Source organism: Balaenoptera ricei, chromosome 15 (assembly GCF_028023285.1).
Source record: "Balaenoptera ricei isolate mBalRic1 chromosome 15, mBalRic1.hap2, whole genome shotgun sequence".
Lineage (NCBI taxonomy): Eukaryota > Metazoa > Chordata > Mammalia > Artiodactyla > Balaenopteridae > Balaenoptera > Balaenoptera ricei.
The window spans coordinates 41,714,739-41,732,492 of NC_082653.1; the positions used below are offsets into that span (position 1 = coordinate 41,714,739).

Here is a 17,754-nt window from a genome sequence, read left to right on the forward strand (position 1 = left end):
CTGGGTTTTTTGTCATTTTTTTGATGAGTTCTAAGAGTTATTAATATATCCTGAATACTAAACCTTTATTGAATGTATGATTTGCAAACATTTTCTCCCATTCTGTGGGTTGTCTTTTCAGTTTCTTGATGATGTCCTTTGAAGCATAAAAGTGCTTAATTTTGATGACATCCAGTTTGGTTTTTTTTTTTGCTTGTGCTTTTGGTGGCATATCTAAGAAATCATTGCCTAATCTAGGGTCACAAAGATTTATGTCTATGTTTTCTTCTAAGAGTTTTAAAGATTTAGCTATTATATTTAGGTCTTTGACACATTTTGAATTAATTTCTATATACAGCATGAGGTAGGTGTCCAACTAGTATGAGATAGGTGGCTTTCCAGATGCCCTCACCATATGTTGAAGAATTATTATTCCCCTTCCCATTAACTCAATGTTTTGGCATCCTTGCCAAAAATTTATTGACAATAAATGTGAGGATTTATTTCTGAACTTTCAATGATATTTTATTGATCTATATGTCTATCCTCATGCCAGTACCACACTGTCTTGATTACTGTAGTTCTGTAGTAAGTTTTGAAATTGAGAAGTGTGAGTCCTCTAACTTTATTCTTTTTTTTCAAGAAGAACATTCATTTCCATATTAATTTTCAGATTGTTTTATTAATTTCTGCAAAGAAGCAAGCTGGGATTTTGATAGGGATTATATTGAATCTGTAGATCAAATTGGAGAGTATTACCATCTTAACAATATTAAATTTTCCAATCCATGAACATGGGAAGTATTTTCATTTATTGAAGTTTTCTTTAATTTCTTTCAACAATTTTTGCAGTTTCAGAGTATGAGCTCTGTACTTTTTTGTTAAATTTATTTCTAAGCACTTTATCTATTTCGATGCTATTGTAAATGAAATTGTTAATTTCATTTTTGGTTTGTTTACTGTGATGGTATAGAAATAGAATCAAGTTTTGTCTATTAGTCTTTTATCCTGCAACCCTGCTGAACTCATTTATCAGTTCTAATAGTTTTTTAGTGGATACCTTAGGATTTTCTGTGTATAATATCATGTCTTTGGTAAATACAGATAGGTTTACTTCTCCCTTCCCAATCTTTATTTCTTTTTCTTATCTAATTGCCTTGGCTAGAACCTCCAGTACAATGCTGAATAGGAATGGCAAGAGTAGACATCCTTGTCTTGTTCCTGATCTTAGGTGGACCATAGGGGGAAAGCATTCAGTCTTTCACCATTAAATATATTAGGTGCCAGTTTTTTGAGGATGCCTTTTATTAGGTTGACAGGTTCCCGTCTATTCCTAGTTTGTTGAGTGTTTTTATACAAAAGGGAAGTTGACTTGTCAAGTGCTCTTCCCGCATCAATTGAGATGACCATGTGGTCTTTGTCATTTGTTCTATTGATGTGGTGTGTTACATTAACTAACTTTCAGATGTTATATCAACCTTGCATTCCTGGGTTAAATGCAAATAAATATTCCTTAAGTTAAATTCATGATGAGCAAATTATCTGAGAATTGGGTAAAAATTAACTCATTAAACGGCCAGAGAAACAAGACTGGAAAATAATTTCCATTTTAAGATAGTAATTAGTTAGGAATCATGGAAACTTTGAAAGTAGAATTGCTAGTGTGGAAAGATTATAAGAGACTATAGGAATATAAATTAAAGCACTTTACCACTCTTTGAGTTCTATACTTTTCATTTAAAGTTCTAGAACTAGATCTTCATGATATTCTAGATTTAACAAAACTTAACCTGTCTCAAATATCTCTACTCCATAAAAATTACTGCAAGCCTTTTCTCATAGATTTGCTCAATCTCCCCCACCCCACTCCTTCTCTCTCTTTCTCTCTCTCTCTCTCTCTCTCACACACACACACACACATCCTTCCCACATATTGTCCTAAATGAGAGTATCATTACTATTTATCCTAATTGAATATTTTAAAGTAGTTATCCAAAAGTAGTGTTAATTAGGAATATTGTGAAGTTACATATGATTTTCTAATCAGCTTCCACCCTTAGTGCTAAAACCCCCCATAGAGAACCATAAGGACAGAAAAACTTACGTTTAATTGTGACCCCAAGAATTATCAATATCTCTATTAGCAGGGACAAGGGCTTCATTTTCTCCTAAGCAGCTCCTTCTTACTGTAACACAGGCAGAACTAGCCGGCTGGCCCACAGGCTTCCTCTTTTTAGGTCTGTAGGGATCAGGACTTGGTTGCTAAGCAACAATTTCTTTACTCTTGGGCCAATGAGCTGCCAGGAAGTTCCTTTCAATGGGGAATGAAGGCAGCTGATGGACAGAGCAGGCTGTGGGGAAGGAACCATATCTAGTTTGTCACTTCTCTGGTGAGAGATAAGTGGTAGGCTTGAAATAGGTAGGAGTTGCTCTCTGAACTCTGTTCAGAGTTGCTGGAAATTCTTATTTTTATGGTACCTCCAGAGATGCAAGCTGCAATTATGTGAAAACACAATTAACTAACCTGACATCATCCTTTAATCTAAGATCTCAAGGCTATGGTGGACAGGAAACATATGGACCAAGTCTGCTTTGGTCCCCATCTTGGTGAAAATGTTTATACTCTGTTCAGGTAAGGAACTGCTGACATTTTACTAGGACCAAGACAAACAAATCCCAGTCATCAATTACATTTTAGAAAGAGAAAAACAAATACCATATGCTAACACATATATATGGAATCTTAAAAAAAAATGGTTCTGATAAACCTAGGGGCAGGACAGGAATAAAGATGCAGGCGTAGAGAATGGACTTGAGGACACGGGGAGGGGGAAGGGTAAGCTGGGACAAAGTGAGAGCGTAGCATTGACATATATATATACACTACCAAGTGTAAAATAGATAGCTAGTGAGAAGCAGCTGCATAGCACAGGGAGATCAGCTCCGTGCTTTGTGACCACCTAGAAGGGTGGGATAGGGAGGGTGGGAGGGAGACGCAAGAGGGAGGGGATATGGGGATATATGCATACATATAGCTGATTCACTTTGTTATACAAGGGAAACTAACACAACATTGTAAAGCAATTATACTCCAATAAAGATGTTTAAAAAAAAGGGTGCTTCATTAAACTTTCATTAAAAGGTGTTTAAAAATGCCTTCTTTACTCTCCTAAAATATATGGGCATTTTATGAATGAATACCCTTAAGGCTAGGACCAGAAATCAAAATGAATATTAGGTAAAGCATTGCAATATTAACAATACCCAAAGAATTGAGCTAGTAGAGAAATCATACCTAAAATATATCCAACATTTACAGTGTGTTCAGGTAATTACTTCAGAAACAGATGTATTTATTGCCTTGAATTTTTAGGTTTACTCCCTGTATTCTCATTGCTGTTGTGACAAATTACTACAAATTTAGTGGGTTAAAAATAACAGAAAAAAACCCCAGAAATGTATTGTCTTACAGTTCTGGAGGTCAGAAGTCCAAAAGGATTCTTACAGGACTAAAATTAAGAGCAGATCTAATTGGTTCTGGGGGCTACAGGGGAGAATCCATTCCTTGCCTAGAATCATCCAGCTTTTAGTGGCTGCCCACATTTCTCAATTTGTGGCTACATCACTCTAATCTGTGCACAATCATCATTTGCCTTCTCCCCTTCTGTGGTTTAATCTCCTTCTGTCTCCCACTTAGGACACTTGCGATTACATTTAGGCACCACCAAAATACAAGATAATCCCCTGATCTCAAGATCCTCAGTCATATTGGCAAAGTTCCTCTTGCCAAATAAAGTAACATTCATAGGTTCTAGAGATTAGGTCCTGGAGATCTTTGGGACCGTTATTCAGTCTACCAGTGTCCCTAATATCTTTTCCTCTCACCAAGAGACTTCAAAATAGAACTGTCCCAACTTCTGTACTTTAAAAAAGTATCTAAATAAAATTTATTTAAACCCTTAATATCATCCATTAAACATTCTCCAATCTTTTTTTCCAGTCCCCATTTGGATCCAGAATTATCAGCATCTTCCAGCAGATGATTTTGCTTCCTATTTTCACAGAAACTGAGGCCATTTGACCTATATTGCCTCGACTTCCTTCCTTTTTATTAAAAAAACATTTTTGAATCTCCATCTGTTCTTTTTTTCCTAATTCATCCCAAAAGATGAAATGCACTTCCTATATTCTAAATCCAAACTTCTCTCACTTTTGATTCTATCCACATTTACCTTCTCTGGTACTTCACTCTATCTAACATTTGTTCTTTTCTCTTCTCTCTTTCTATCTCTTTTTCTCTCTCTCTTTCTCTTTTTGTTTCAATCTTTTTGTACCAATCTTCTTCTTAATTTAAAAACTCTTCATTCCACCTCTCCTAGAAAAATTTTCCCTTGACTCTTGTATCCTTGCTACTGTTATCTTTTCTACTTATCCCTTAGCCTCTAAACATCTTGAAAGAATACTCGTTAATCACTGCTTCTGACTTGTTGCCTCTCACTTATTCTTCAACTACTTGTTTTTATTTTCACTAATTTACATAGACTATAAAACCAATTATCTTTTCTCAGTTCTTATCCTACTTGATCTCTGTGAGACATCTGACATTTCTGACCATAAACATCTTCTTGAAAACATATTATTGGTTTCTCTGAAAATTGAATTGCAGTTACTTTTTTACACTTTTGAACACAACTTCTCATTCTTTTTCTACCACTCCCTGCCTCATTCATTTACGTGTTGAAAATCTGCTATATGCTAAAGATGAATGGTAATACTCTTTGAGGTGTTCATTAATTTTGTTAGTTCCTCTCTTGGTCTTCGCATTAAATTAGGGTCTCCCATTTTGGTGTCATGTGCTCTCCCTTAGTTTTGCCAGCATTTCTCTACGGATGCTCACTTAACTTTCATTTATTCAATAAATTTTTACTATGTGCCAAGCATTGTGCATTTTCTGTGGATAGTGAGCAACAAGATATGTTTCCCGTCCTCAGAGAGTTTGTAAGTCTAGAGTGAAAGGCAAATATTAATAAAATAATCACAAAAATAAATGTATAATTAAAAACTATAAAAAGTGCTTTATAGGAAAATGAATGAGTACTGAGGACACAGAAGAGGAAGCTGTATGTAGAGGTCAGGTGGGGTCAGAATCAGGAAGGGCTTTGCCAGGGAGTGAATTTTGCCAGCTAAACTCTGAAGAATGAGAATGGGTTAACTAAGCAAAACATGTCCTAGGTATAGTGATAAACATGTGAAAAGGCCATGTGGTGAGAATAAGATATGTTCAAGGAACTGAAAAGCTTTAAGGGCTGCTATGGTTGGAAACAGAGATGGGTGGTGGGGGTGGAGCATGGTATAAGGTAAAGCAGAATTGGTAGATGGTCACTCCTAAATGATTCAGTTTTTATAAGACTGTGTTAGTCATCTTGGGCTGCCATAACAAAATACCACACGCTGGGTGGCTTAAACAACAGAAGTTAGTTTTCTCACAGTTCTGGATGCTGGAAGTCCATGATCAGGGTACAGCATGGTCTGCTTCTTGTGAAGGCCCTCTTCCTGGTTTGCAGATGGCTGCCTTCTCACTGGGTCTTTACATGATGGGGGACAGTAGAGTTAGATTGGGGGAGTCAGAGGGAAGGGGAGAGAGAGAGAGAGAGTGTGAACTCTTCTTCTTTTTATAAGGCCACAGTCCTACAGGATTAGGGCCCCGCCCTTATGACCTCAGTTAACCATAATTACCTCCTAAAGACCCTATATCTAGATATAAGCACATTGTGGGCTATATGAATTTTGGGGGAACTCAGTTCAATCCATGGTAAAGTCCACCACAAAGTCACTGAATGATTTACAACAGTAAAATGATCTGATCACATTTGACAAGATAACTCTAGATTCAGGGCAGAGGGGTAAGAAAACTTTCCTGTAGTTAATAAATTTGGGAGTCATTGATGTAACTCAGAATTTTCCAACCTCAGCGGTATTGACATTCTTTATTGCAGGGGACTGTCCTGTGCATCATAGGATGCTTAGCAGAATCCTTGGTTTACATTCACTCAATGCCAGTAGCATTTTTCCCTCAGGTGTGACAACCAAAAATGTCTCCAGACATTGCCAATGTCCCCAAGGGAGGCAGAATTGCCCCTGGTTGAGAATTATAGTTATAACTGAAGCCATGAATATGGATGAAATTATTCAAAGAATGAACTCCAAAATGTAATGGCTGAAAAGGAAGATGGGCCAACAAAGGAGGCTCTAAAGGAATGACCAGACAGGAGGAAACTCAAAAGGCTGATGAAATTAAAGGAAAAGAATGCTGTCAGGAGGAATAAGAGGTTAATACTATTAAATGCTGCTGAGAGATCTTGTAAGAGGAAGATTGAAAAATGTCCATTAAATATCACATGAAGGCCATTGATTACCTTAGTAACAGCCGTTTCAGTTTATGTATAGGCTAGAACCCAGATTAGAGTGGACTGAAGAGCAGAAAGTGGGATACAAGAAAATTGACACAACATTTTGGAAAGGAGGAAGTTACTTTGGAAAGTAACTTCCCTTAGCAGTAGGAGTGTGGGATCACAGGAGGCATTTGTATTTATTTTTATTTTATTTATTTTAACATGGGAGAAACCTGAGAAAGTTTAACATTTGATGGATGGTCCCAGTCCTTTGAGTCAACATGAGATAAAGGATAATCAGTAGTGCAGTGCTTCTAAGAAAGCACAGGTGGGGGACTTCCCTGGCGGCGCAGTGGTTAAGAATCTGCCTGCTAATGCAGGGGACACGGGTTTGAGCCCTGGTCCGGGGAGATCCCACATGCCGCAAGCCCGTGTAACACAACTACTGAGCCTGCGCTCTAGAGCCTGCGAGGCACAACTACTGAACCACGTGGCACAACTACTGAAGCCCGCACGCCTAGCGCCTGTGCTCCGCAACAAGAGAAGCAACCGCAATGAGAAGCTTGCGCACCGCAACAAAGAGTAGCCCCCGCTCGCCGAAACTAGAGAAAGCCGGCGCACAGCAACAAAGACCCAATGCAGCCAAAAATAATAAACAAACAAATAAATAAATAAACTTATTAAAAAAAAAGAAAGAAAGCACAGGTGGAAGGACTGGCTCTGGGTTGGGGTGGAAACAGCTTCTCTGTTGTAACAGAAGAGAAGGTGCCCAGTATAATGCACTTTCCTGCACACCTTACATTTTGCATTTTTAACTAAGGACTCAATATCTTTCCCGTGAAATCTGAAACTGCTCCTGTATTGCCAAATATTATTAATATTGCTATTTTCCTCAACTATACCGTGAAACACTAGATTCTTTCTCTTTCTTATTCTCTTCCGAAAATCTATTTCATTACCAATTTTTATTGATTCTACCTTGGTAATGTGCCTTAGAGTCCCGCTTTTATTTCCACTGCCAACAAATGAGTGCATATTTTCATTATTAGCTCAAATGTCACTTCCTTCTTGAAGCTTTCCCTATTTCTCTCAAATTTTTATGTACTTCACAGCATTAAAAGAAAAACAGAAGCAGAAACAATGTCAAAATTAACAAAATTATCTTACTATGTTATTAATCATCCTCATGAGAGTGTCCTGTTACTCAAAACATTTCATTCTTTACAATTCTTAAGGGCCCCCCCTTTCTTCCTTTTTTTCCTCTTATTATTAAAACGTGTTCCAAATAATTATTTGCTCTTACACACCTGGCTTAAGTACAACACATATAACACAGCACCCCAATTGTCAAATAAATGTGGATTCACCACATCCACCAAATCAGCCTTGTCTGATATTTAGAAACACCGTAAATTTGGGGATGGGGTTACCAAAATTTCTCTAAATTCTAGGTCACCCTATTCCTATGGTGGACTCGAACGGAACCGGGTTTTCAGATCACCTGCAGACTAGCATTGCCCAGATTTAAGCGAGCCCTTTAGACTAGCGCCTTGACTGAAGCAACTGGTGGGGGAATAAAACCGATAAGATGACGGGCTCTGGTTAACACCCACTTGAATTTACTTTGATGTGACTTCTTTCTGTTTCCAGTATAAGGTTCTGGTTGCCCACTACTTCCCGGTTCTTAAACCCTTGAGTAGTTCAGTTTACTTTTGTTCTTTCCAGACTTCACCGGAGTCGAGTGAAATACGTAATTTTTACTACAAGGTCAAGGAGCTGATTGTATGTGGTCTGGAACCATTTCCTAATCCTTTCACTTCTTTCGGTTATATTTGCCCACCAAGAGGAAAGCTTCAGATTATCCGGTAAAATCCGTCCAGACGGGGCGGTGACAGTGAAAGTATACAATTCGTGTTGACTCACATCTCCTCCCACTTCCACTTCTTCCAGGCCCTGAGGCAGCTTTTCCCAGTCAGCGCGCAATCACCTGGTGCACCTGGCCCTTCCTGTAGGCCACGCCCTCGGGTTTTCCCAGCGCCCACGGTGCTCCCGCGGGGCCTCTCCACGCCCCGCCCCACGCCCCGCCCCACTCGTGAGCCACCTCCAGCCCCCTCGAGCCCTGGCTCCGCCCCCTCCAGCTCCCCAACGTCCTCGGCGTCTGGCCCGAGCCTGCGCCTGCGCGTGCGCCCTGGGGCCGAAGTCGGGGCGCGCGGTAGCTGGAACGCGGAGAGCGGCGGGCGGTGCAGCCAATGGGAGGCGGCGCTGGCTAGCGGCTGGGAGGCGGGGCCTGCGCGGGTGTTAGGTTAGCGCGAGGCGTGACCTAGTTGACAGGCTCTGAGGTGCTGCTGTGGTGGCGGCCGCGGGGCTGAGGCGGGTGGCAGCCGGAACCGAGTGCGTGCTGAGGGAGGAGGGCGGCGACTGGAGAGCGACGAGCGGCGCGGGACCCGGAGTCTCTTACACTTTTTCCTTCCCGAGCGCCCCCTCCCACCCCTCCTACTCCGCATACACCCTGTTTGCCCGTGAGCCTGGGGAACTTGCAGCTTAAAGCCAGCCACCCCCACAGCAACATGTACCCCAGCAACAAGAAGAAAAAGGTGTGGAGAGAGGAGAAAGGTAACCGACCCGTCGAGTCCCGGGGGGCGGGGGTGGGGTGGGGTGGAGACGGGAGTCAGGGCTGTGTGTGCCGCGGCGCCCCGCTCCCGCCTCGCGCCCGGCTGGTCGGTGCCGCCTCCCTGGCGCCGCCTCCCTGGCGGGTCCGTGTGTACACACGCGCGTACGCGCGCGCACGCCGGCGTGCACGCGCCGCCCCCGGGTACCTGCCGCTAGCCCACGTGTGGGCGCACGCCCCTCTCTGCCGCCCGCCGCGCCCGGTCACCTTCGCCCCGCTAGCGGCGCGGCCCGCCGCGCGGCGGCCCGCGGGCTCCGTACAACTTGTTCAGGCCCCCGCACTCTGTCCCCGGACCCTAGCTGGGACTTTCGGACTCCCGGCCCGGGTGTCCCGCGGATACGTGCCCGCCAGCTGGCACCCCGGCTGCAGCTGCTGCTGCTGCTCCGCGCCCGCCGGGCCTCAGACGTTCACCCCTCGCCTCTGTCCCCTGTCTCCTGCCCATCCGCTGGCTGGGCGTCACCACCTTCGGGTGTTCAGCCAGGGCCCCTGCTTCTGCGCCGCAGTGTGACTTTTGGAACCTGGGTCTCTGGGGGAACCTAAAACGAGCGGGTCTTCTCCGCGAGGCTAAGTGCAGTCAGAGAATGGGCTTTTCTCTGCAGTGACTTCCTTTAGATTCCATCCCCATTCATAGTCTGAAGTTGCTCCGAGTAAGAGTGTGAGACTGATGTCGCTCTCTGTGAATGAGCCCATCCCTGAGTTTCCTGCAGATCAAAGCTTATCCAGATCAGCCAGGTTGACGGTGACGCTGATGTCGATGAGACACAGAGGTGTGCGACCCAACCCTCTTTTCTCCATCTCCCTCCCTGTTTGTCTCTGGCATCATAGGTCTCTGTAGTTTTTTCTTTTCTTTTCTTTCTTTCTTTTTCTTTCTTTCTTTCTTTCTCCTTCCTTCCTTACTTCCTTTTATCTTTCCTTTTTTTTTCTTTTTTTAAAAAAATTCTTTAGCAGCTGATTGTACAGAAATGTAGTAAAAAGTGTTCGCACTGCTACTGCTGTGTATCAGGAGTGAGGTCGAGTGAGGGAAGTGCAAATCTCTCCTAAGTATCTCATCTGTTTTACAGAACAAGGATAAAGGGGCGACTAGAGTGAAAGTTAATTTCCTTGATAATAGTTCTTTAAAATCTGTGGATTCTTATTGCAACTGCTGTTCTTTATAAATAAGGCCAAACAGTGGATGAAAGAAAGGGAATGAATATGGGAAAAAAAATCCTTTATGTAGGGGCCTACTTAAAACAAAGCATGAGGAAGGGGATGAGGAGGGACTTTTTTTCACATTAACTACTGGGAAGATTTAACATAGTATAACTGAATGACCCAATTAAAATGGTCTTTAAATGTTGACAGACTGTATGCCATTTAATTATGTTTTAATGATTATGGACATATATAGAACTAAATTTTGGTGTCGCAAAACAAATGCTGTTGAGAATAATAGGCTGATATATAAAGTAGCGTAAAATAGTTTTGCTTTGTTTTCTCAATAGAAGTTATTTGAGTTTCAACAAGGATTCACCTTGCAAGCACTGAAAAATCTTTTATGCCCATTTTTATTGATGGTCTTGAAATGTTAGGTTTGTATTATTGATAATAATGAAGGCAAAATAGTGGAAAACATGGAGGTTGTTTTCAATACATGAATAATTGATGAAATTATAGCGATTACTTAAGAACTATTATATTTTTCTGTCATAATAATGTTCCTAAAGTAACAATGTTGTAATGGTTCCTTCATTTAACATCTACACTGTTGGACTTTCATAAGCAAGCATTTTTAAAACTTTAATGTCTTGATTTTTTTTTTCTTCTTTTACTTCTAATAATAGGGGAAAATATTACCAAATTAATATTATCTAAACAGAGAAGCAAATGCACAATTAAAGAAGGCAGTTAACAAAGTAAATTTTTCTCTTGTCCAAAACTAACCTATTTTTGTATTAAAAGAGAAAGTTATTGTGACTTGAAGACTTTTTAGAGTAAGTGTCAGCGTCTTATCAGGATATCTATTTTCGGAATATTTAGTAAAGTATAATATTGTAAAACAACTATACTTCAATAAACATATATATATACATATGTTATACCATCAAGAAGGAGGTGAGGATTTCCAGGACAGTAGTTAGTATTAAGAAGCTGATGGAAAGCGTGACCTTTCTCTGAATTGTACTGGAGAGGGTGGTATCATATTTTTGTAACTGTTATTTAAATCTAAAGGAAGGCTTACCCACCTCATTGAAACGTCAAGGCATTCTGTAAACATATTTTAACTCAGTATACCATCTAATAAGTACATCTGCAAAGGTGAAACATTCTTTAAGGAAAAGTTTTGTGTAAAGTTGAAGAAACTATATATATGACTGTGCCCCCCAGTATGTTTCATCGTTTAAATAACTAAGGAATTCTCAAGTCCACATAGGTTAAATAAACGGTGTTGATTTAATATTTTGTGCCCTAATTCAAAACCACTCAATGTGTATTATCATTTCAAGTACTGAAAGTTAAATTATCTCAGTGTTTTACCTTATTGTCTTATTATTCATCTTGTTTTTTTCCTAAGTGTCCACACTTAAACTTTTAAGTAAATGGAATGACAGAGGCCAGGTTGCATTCCCATATGTACTTCTGACACTTACTGAAAGTACAAGTTGCTCCGTAATATCTTTCATCCTGATCGTTGATATTGCCGTATTTCCATATTAGTGATCTGAGCTTTTTTAGTAGTGCTTTGGTAAACACTAGTCATCACTTTTCCTCCTCTGTGTGATTATTTCAAATTTGCCATTCCCTTCAAGTTTCCTACTTCATCAAGACCTTAAGTTCCTATACAAAACAGATGACATTGCCTTTTAATTCATGGAGAAAATACATGTCATATAACATGAACAGCCCTAACATTTTCCTCCGTAGTCTCTTTTGTTTCTTTACATGTCTGTTGTTCTTTCAGCTTTCTTCCTTTTTTAGAGGAAGCACTTTTCATCTTTGTTTCTAAGGATTAACCCCTCGGCTTGTGCCCTTTATCTCATCTGTATTATTTGATATCTTGTACTATCATTTATTCTCTTTTGGGTATGTTTAGTTTCTCAGTGTCTTTGGGTTCCTCTCCTCATCCTATAACAACGATCAAGGAAGGTAGCCTTCCTTCCACAGGGCTTCACCTTGGAGTTGCTGTTCTCACTCTCCTTCTTTTCCTCAGTCCCTTAAAATCTCCTGGATCTCAAGTTATGCTCCAAGGAAACTAATGTTCCTAAAATCATTCAGTAATAACAATGATGATGGTACTAATATAAAAATAGTTACTATTTGAGTCCTGTTTGTGTGCCCAGCACTATTTTAAGTAACTTACTTGGATTATCTCATTTAATTCTCACAACAACCCTGTGAGGTAGTGTATTTTAAGGTCAAGAGCTTAGAACACCATTTGCCTGGGTTTGAATCCTAGTTGTACTGCTTACTAGCTGTGGAACCTTAGGTAAGTTATTCAACCTCTCTGTCTTAGTTGCCTCATCTGTAAGTTGGGAATAATACCTACCAACTACCTGAAAAAGAAACTGAGCCATAGAGAGATTAAGTAATACAAGATCACATAGATTTACATGATTTGGTGTTAGAATCCACACAGCTCTGTTAACCATTTTGTTCTCTTTCCAGTGTTGTTCTTGACCCACTTGATAAAAAGCAATGGCTTATTAATTTTCATTCTTTCTGATCTTCCTGTAGCAATTGACAAGATTTCCCCCTTTCTCCTCATTAAAACTCTTTTCTTTGCTGGTTTCCACATCAGTGGGACCCTGATTCACCTTGTACCCTCAGTGACATCTAAGTTTTATTTCAATTTTTTTCCTCTTTGTGTTCACTCCCTAAATGTTGTTTGTTTGAGGTTTGGTCCCCTGTCTTACCCTCCCCAATGAATTTCCTGTAGGCCTAGAATTTTAGGTTATAATTTCCAAATCTCTAGGCTAGATCTTTCCTGAGTTCCAGATTCTTGTTCTCAACTTGAATGGCCTAGGCATCTTAAATTCAATATAGTGTTGAGTATTGTAGTATTGTGATTTGAATATATAACATCTGATGAAAATCTTTTTTTTTGATCTCCTATTGTGGCTGAAGAAAAGCCAGTTCTAGGAGCAGGGAGAAATGTTGGTTGCCCAACATTTTTTCACTTGTGCTTACCTTAATACTTTCTGCAGTTTATTTCTGTGAAAGAATCTTTTAAAGTGATTATTTCACTTGAGCTTACATTAATACTTTCTGCAGTTTATTTCTGTGAAAGAATCTTTTAAAGTGATTATTTTATGAGGGTTAGATTACCTAAAACTAGATACTGTCCTTAAATCCATTCATCTAAACTACAGTACTTTGTAATATGCTGAAAGAGAATTGGAGAGTGAGAGTATGACTGTCAATTGCTCTACATTGTGGCGACCTTTGGTAAATACATGATACATGACAGCTGACATACAGAATGAGTGAGGTTGCCAGTGTCAGTTTATATATTGAATATTAGAAAATCTTAATTTATTTGTAAATAAACCTAATTTATTTCCTTAGGTTAGAAATATATAGAATTTTTTAGTTTTTTTCCCCAGTATCCTAGTGGATCGTTTTATGTACCTTCTAGGATATGAATAGTTAACTTTGAATGTTAGTGGTGTACTTTATAGAATAAGATTAAATGGCTCGGCATAGTATACAGATTCCTGTACATTTTTGTTTTAATTTATGTTTCTAGTTACTTTTCAATTCTGTGGCCACTTTCCCTCCTCGTAACATATCTTGCAGCTTCATTAAACTATTCGTATCTCCTTATCTTTGTTTACATTGCTCTACTAGTCTGAAATATCCTTATTTCTTACCTCTTCATGGCAGAATTCTACCTGTCCTTCAGGAACGAGCATACATGTCACCTCCTTTGGGGAGCTTTTCTTGAGAAGGTAGTACAGTGTAGTGGCTAACGGTATAGGCTATAGTTTTTTACTAATGGAGATATCTGAGTGGATTTTAATGGAAAGCTCTCTTGCTTTGGACAAACTACTGAACTTTGATGTGCTTCATTTCCCTATCTGCAAAATCAGGATAATAATACTATCAGTTTTGCTGAGTGTTGGGAAGATTATTTTAATAAAATTATACATGTGAAGTACCTGGCACACAGTGCGTTCTTTATAAACAACATCAACTATTGTTACTTCTAAGTGTTTAAGATGTTTTAATCTTATAATGAAGATTTATACTTAAAGTATTGTTTATATCACCTCCACAATGGTATTATTAATTGAAAGGGCACTTTTATTGTTGATGGCATTGTAGAATTAAGGAAATATCTTGGTGGCTGCTTTTCTTGTGCTGTTAGCATTTGTACTTATTTGTCTTAGGATTTTGTATTTTATTTATGTAGCTATTATTTTTTATCTTATCCGTATCCTCTTTTGTCTTGTGAACTCCTCAAAGTTAAAGGTCACCTTTGTACCTGCAGTTTATAAACATATCACCTGGCACATAGCAGACTGTCAGTAGATGTTTGAAAGAGTTTACTTCTTTCTTGGACTATCACAAGAATGTCTTCCTCATCAGGCTTAGATCTTATTTTTCCCCCTACTAATATAGTATTAATTTGACACCTTTTAACACTCAAATACGGAGTCATTAGATTTGATTTTGGTATTCTTCAAGCCCACACCAATTCTTTGGTTAGTTTAACGTGGTTAATATTTAAATTGTAAAATAATTTCTGAACTTAAAAGTTAAATACAAATGGAGATTCTGCTTTTATTTTGCAAGAACGTTTGCTGAAGATGACCGTAGAGGAGAGACGCAAAGAATACCTAAGGGACTATGTTCCCTTGAACACCATCCCGTCATGGAAAGAGGAGATGAAGGGCAAGAGCCAAAATGATGGTAAGTTTCCCAGAACATTTTTCAGGTAGATATTGTTCTCATTTATTTATGACTTCTGCAGGACAATTGTTGATAGAATTGAATACCTGGCATTTAATAAAGAGATGTCATTTTTGCTATATGAAATAATTGGTTATCATTTAATTGCTTTTAGCAATCTACTCTGTGTTATTTAAACTTAAGAAATTATTTTAACATAATTCATGTTTGGAGGTATACCACATTTATGTTATGGTACTATTTTATAGATACTTTTAAAAAACTATTCTGCAGTAGTTGTTGGAGCAAATGATATTAAGGATATGTTGCTTTAGTGAGACGGCCTTTTGAGTTTGTTTTGATTTGGTTCATATATATTGCATTTCTTCAAGTTATTTTCAGGATTGGATACAGTTGAAAGATAGTATATTAGGAAGAATAGAGAAAAACCAAATAACATTTCACATAATTTAAAGAAGAGTATATATTTTGTATGATGTGCTATTGGTAAAGTATTTGTATGGTGAAATTTACTCACTCAAAGTTTTTATGGTTTGATGAGACTCTAGATAGTTTGACAGAAAATATATGTGTTAGCATATAAATGAACTGTTAAGTATTGAAAAGGTATATGGAAACAGTTATAAAAACAACATAATAGATTTAATAGAAGTTTAATATGTTATCTTTGAATGAACACTCATTGGTGTTAATAGTCTGAATGTGAAATTTAAGAAGAAACAGGGTGCTTTTTAGGATACATAAATGTTTCGAAAGAAAAATAGTTTTATGAAAGGGACTGAGGACATTCTAATTTCACAGGTTGTGATCTTAGATTGGTGGAACTGTAGAGTATACTATGGACCCAGAACAAGAAGACTAGCATGGAATTCCTATGGACAAAATCTGTGGGAAACAGCAGCCAAATTAGACTTTGGTGTCTGTGAAGAGAACATGCTTATCTGAGTGTTTGGGCTTTAGAGAGAATTTTGTTTTTCTGGGAAAGCAAAGCCTGTGAGTTCTTTTAGAGCTAACTCTGCCTGGAAAAATGTGTGACCTTGGGCAAATGGGGTAGTGGCTCTATCCCAGATTCTATTGGGGTCACTGAACAAGCTGATTGGGATGTACACATCTGACCTGCTTGCCCAGTGTCTTCAGTAAATGCAGTTGTTTTAATAATGGGCTAATTAAGACATCATTGAGAGAAGGTAGTGCTGTGTAATGAAAAGAATATAAATCAAAAGGACAGATTTCTGGGCCTTGACTGAACTAGGGCCATATGCCTCTTCATGGTTGGGTCTGTTATTTATTCTTTAGTTTATGAGAAACCGATATTGAATACTTCAGCTCCACTTTTTGTGGCAAGTGAATCTCTCTTTCACTTGTGCTTCATTCATCTGATTTTCTTTCTTCATTGCTATTGTAGGTGGTCAGTTTTCTAAGGATGCAATACCTGATGATCATCTTTAACAAATTTTGCCTCCTGAAATAGAGGTAGATTTCTGTTGCTGCCAGAATAATTGAAAAAGCAATAGTGATACCCAGGCTGCATTGCCCAGTGTTCTGCTCGCCTCTGTGTAGAGGCTTGGCCTTTATGTTGGTTGCTTCTATTTGAATATTCAGCACGTGGGAGTGTAGGGTTGAACTGGGTTGTTAGAGAATTCGGAGTTGGATATTTTCAGAGATAACCACAGCCCAAAATATTTCTGCCTAATCAGAGACGATACGTTGAGTAACACCTCACATTGTTATTCCCTAACAAGAGTCTGTGTATTTAATCCTTTCTCCCAATATGAGCTTTACAGTGGTTTACAACTGCTCTCTGTATTTCGTTTCTTTCCTTCATATTTTTTTGAACTTGAAAGTTCTTCATGAAGAACTAGGTGGTGTACTCAAAATTGTGTTTCTATTAAACAATGTCTTATTTCCATCTAATGTTACTTGCTTCTCTCTATTGTGACCTGGAAATTGGTGACTGGTCTCTTCTTTTTTTCATGAAATAGAATGACTCATTCTATAATTAATATCTGTTAATTTCTTTGTGTTATATATATATTTCATAGTGCTTTCTTGCAGCATTACCTACCCAGTGCTCAATTACACTAAAATAATAGTCAAGAGAGTTTTAGTATTTTATTAGTTTGAAAGACCCTTTAAAAATATAAATCTTTAAAAAATGATAAAGGACAATTGTAAAGTTATATTTTTATATTTTATTTCGAAGTGTTTAAGCCACTGCTTATAAATGTATATGTATATAAATAGGTATTGATATTTATAATAGTTTAATCTTTTAAGTATGAGATTTCAAACTAAGTTTTAAAATAAGTCTGTTTATAATTCTGTCATATAGTTTCTGATTTGTAGGAAAGGAATAGTATTTATTGGGCTAGCACAACATGCCAATTTTAAATTTAGTAGTTTATCATTATTACCTATGTTTTTATAGAAGGCCATGTGTCATGGCCTTGATATTCATGATTACATGGAACGTTCTCAAGCTACTGTTTAATAAGTTTTTTTCTTAACTTTGCTCAGTTTTCTTTTACTTTAATTAAATGCTTCTTGTTATTTTATTGTAACAAAGTTAAATAATAACGAGAGGAGTAGTAGCCAGATGTATTTGTCATAATTTTAATTTTAAGCTGTCTTAACAAAAGGAAACCAAAAATTGCCAAATAATATAAAAATCAATGTGCAGAAAAGAGGAAGCAAGTAGATAATATTTTTATTTTGATTTACTACTTTCTTAATATTGGAGAACTAGGGATCAGCAGAGGAAAGAATGGGAGGTGATTACCAAAAAAAACCCCATTTGCTTATCGTTCATGTTTATATTTGTCA

The 17,754-nt window shown here is 38.3% G+C and overlaps 2 protein-coding genes across 3 annotated transcripts in view; one reads left to right on the forward strand and one right to left on the reverse strand.

Moving 5' to 3' along the window:
* SEL1L2 (SEL1L2 adaptor subunit of SYVN1 ubiquitin ligase) overlaps window positions 1-8,875 on the reverse strand; it is a 117,774-nt gene extending 108,899 nt beyond the window's left edge. The window contains exons 1-2 of the mRNA XM_059898676.1: window positions 8,869-8,875; window positions 8,295-8,333 (exon numbers count right to left, since the gene is read on the reverse strand). Of these exons, the coding sequence (XP_059754659.1) occupies window positions 8,295-8,333; window positions 8,869-8,875 (46 nt within the window). The remainder of the gene's footprint in view (window positions 1-8,294; window positions 8,334-8,868) is intronic.
* Window positions 8,662-17,754, forward strand: part of MACROD2 (mono-ADP ribosylhydrolase 2) — a 1,976,756-nt gene continuing 1,967,663 nt past the window's right edge. For both annotated transcript variants that reach the window (XM_059897602.1, XM_059897603.1), the window contains exons 1-2: window positions 8,662-8,984; window positions 14,815-14,931. In XM_059897602.1, the coding sequence (XP_059753585.1) occupies window positions 8,939-8,984; window positions 14,815-14,931 (163 nt within the window). In that variant the 5' untranslated portion in view covers window positions 8,662-8,938. The remainder of the gene's footprint in view (window positions 8,985-14,814; window positions 14,932-17,754) is intronic.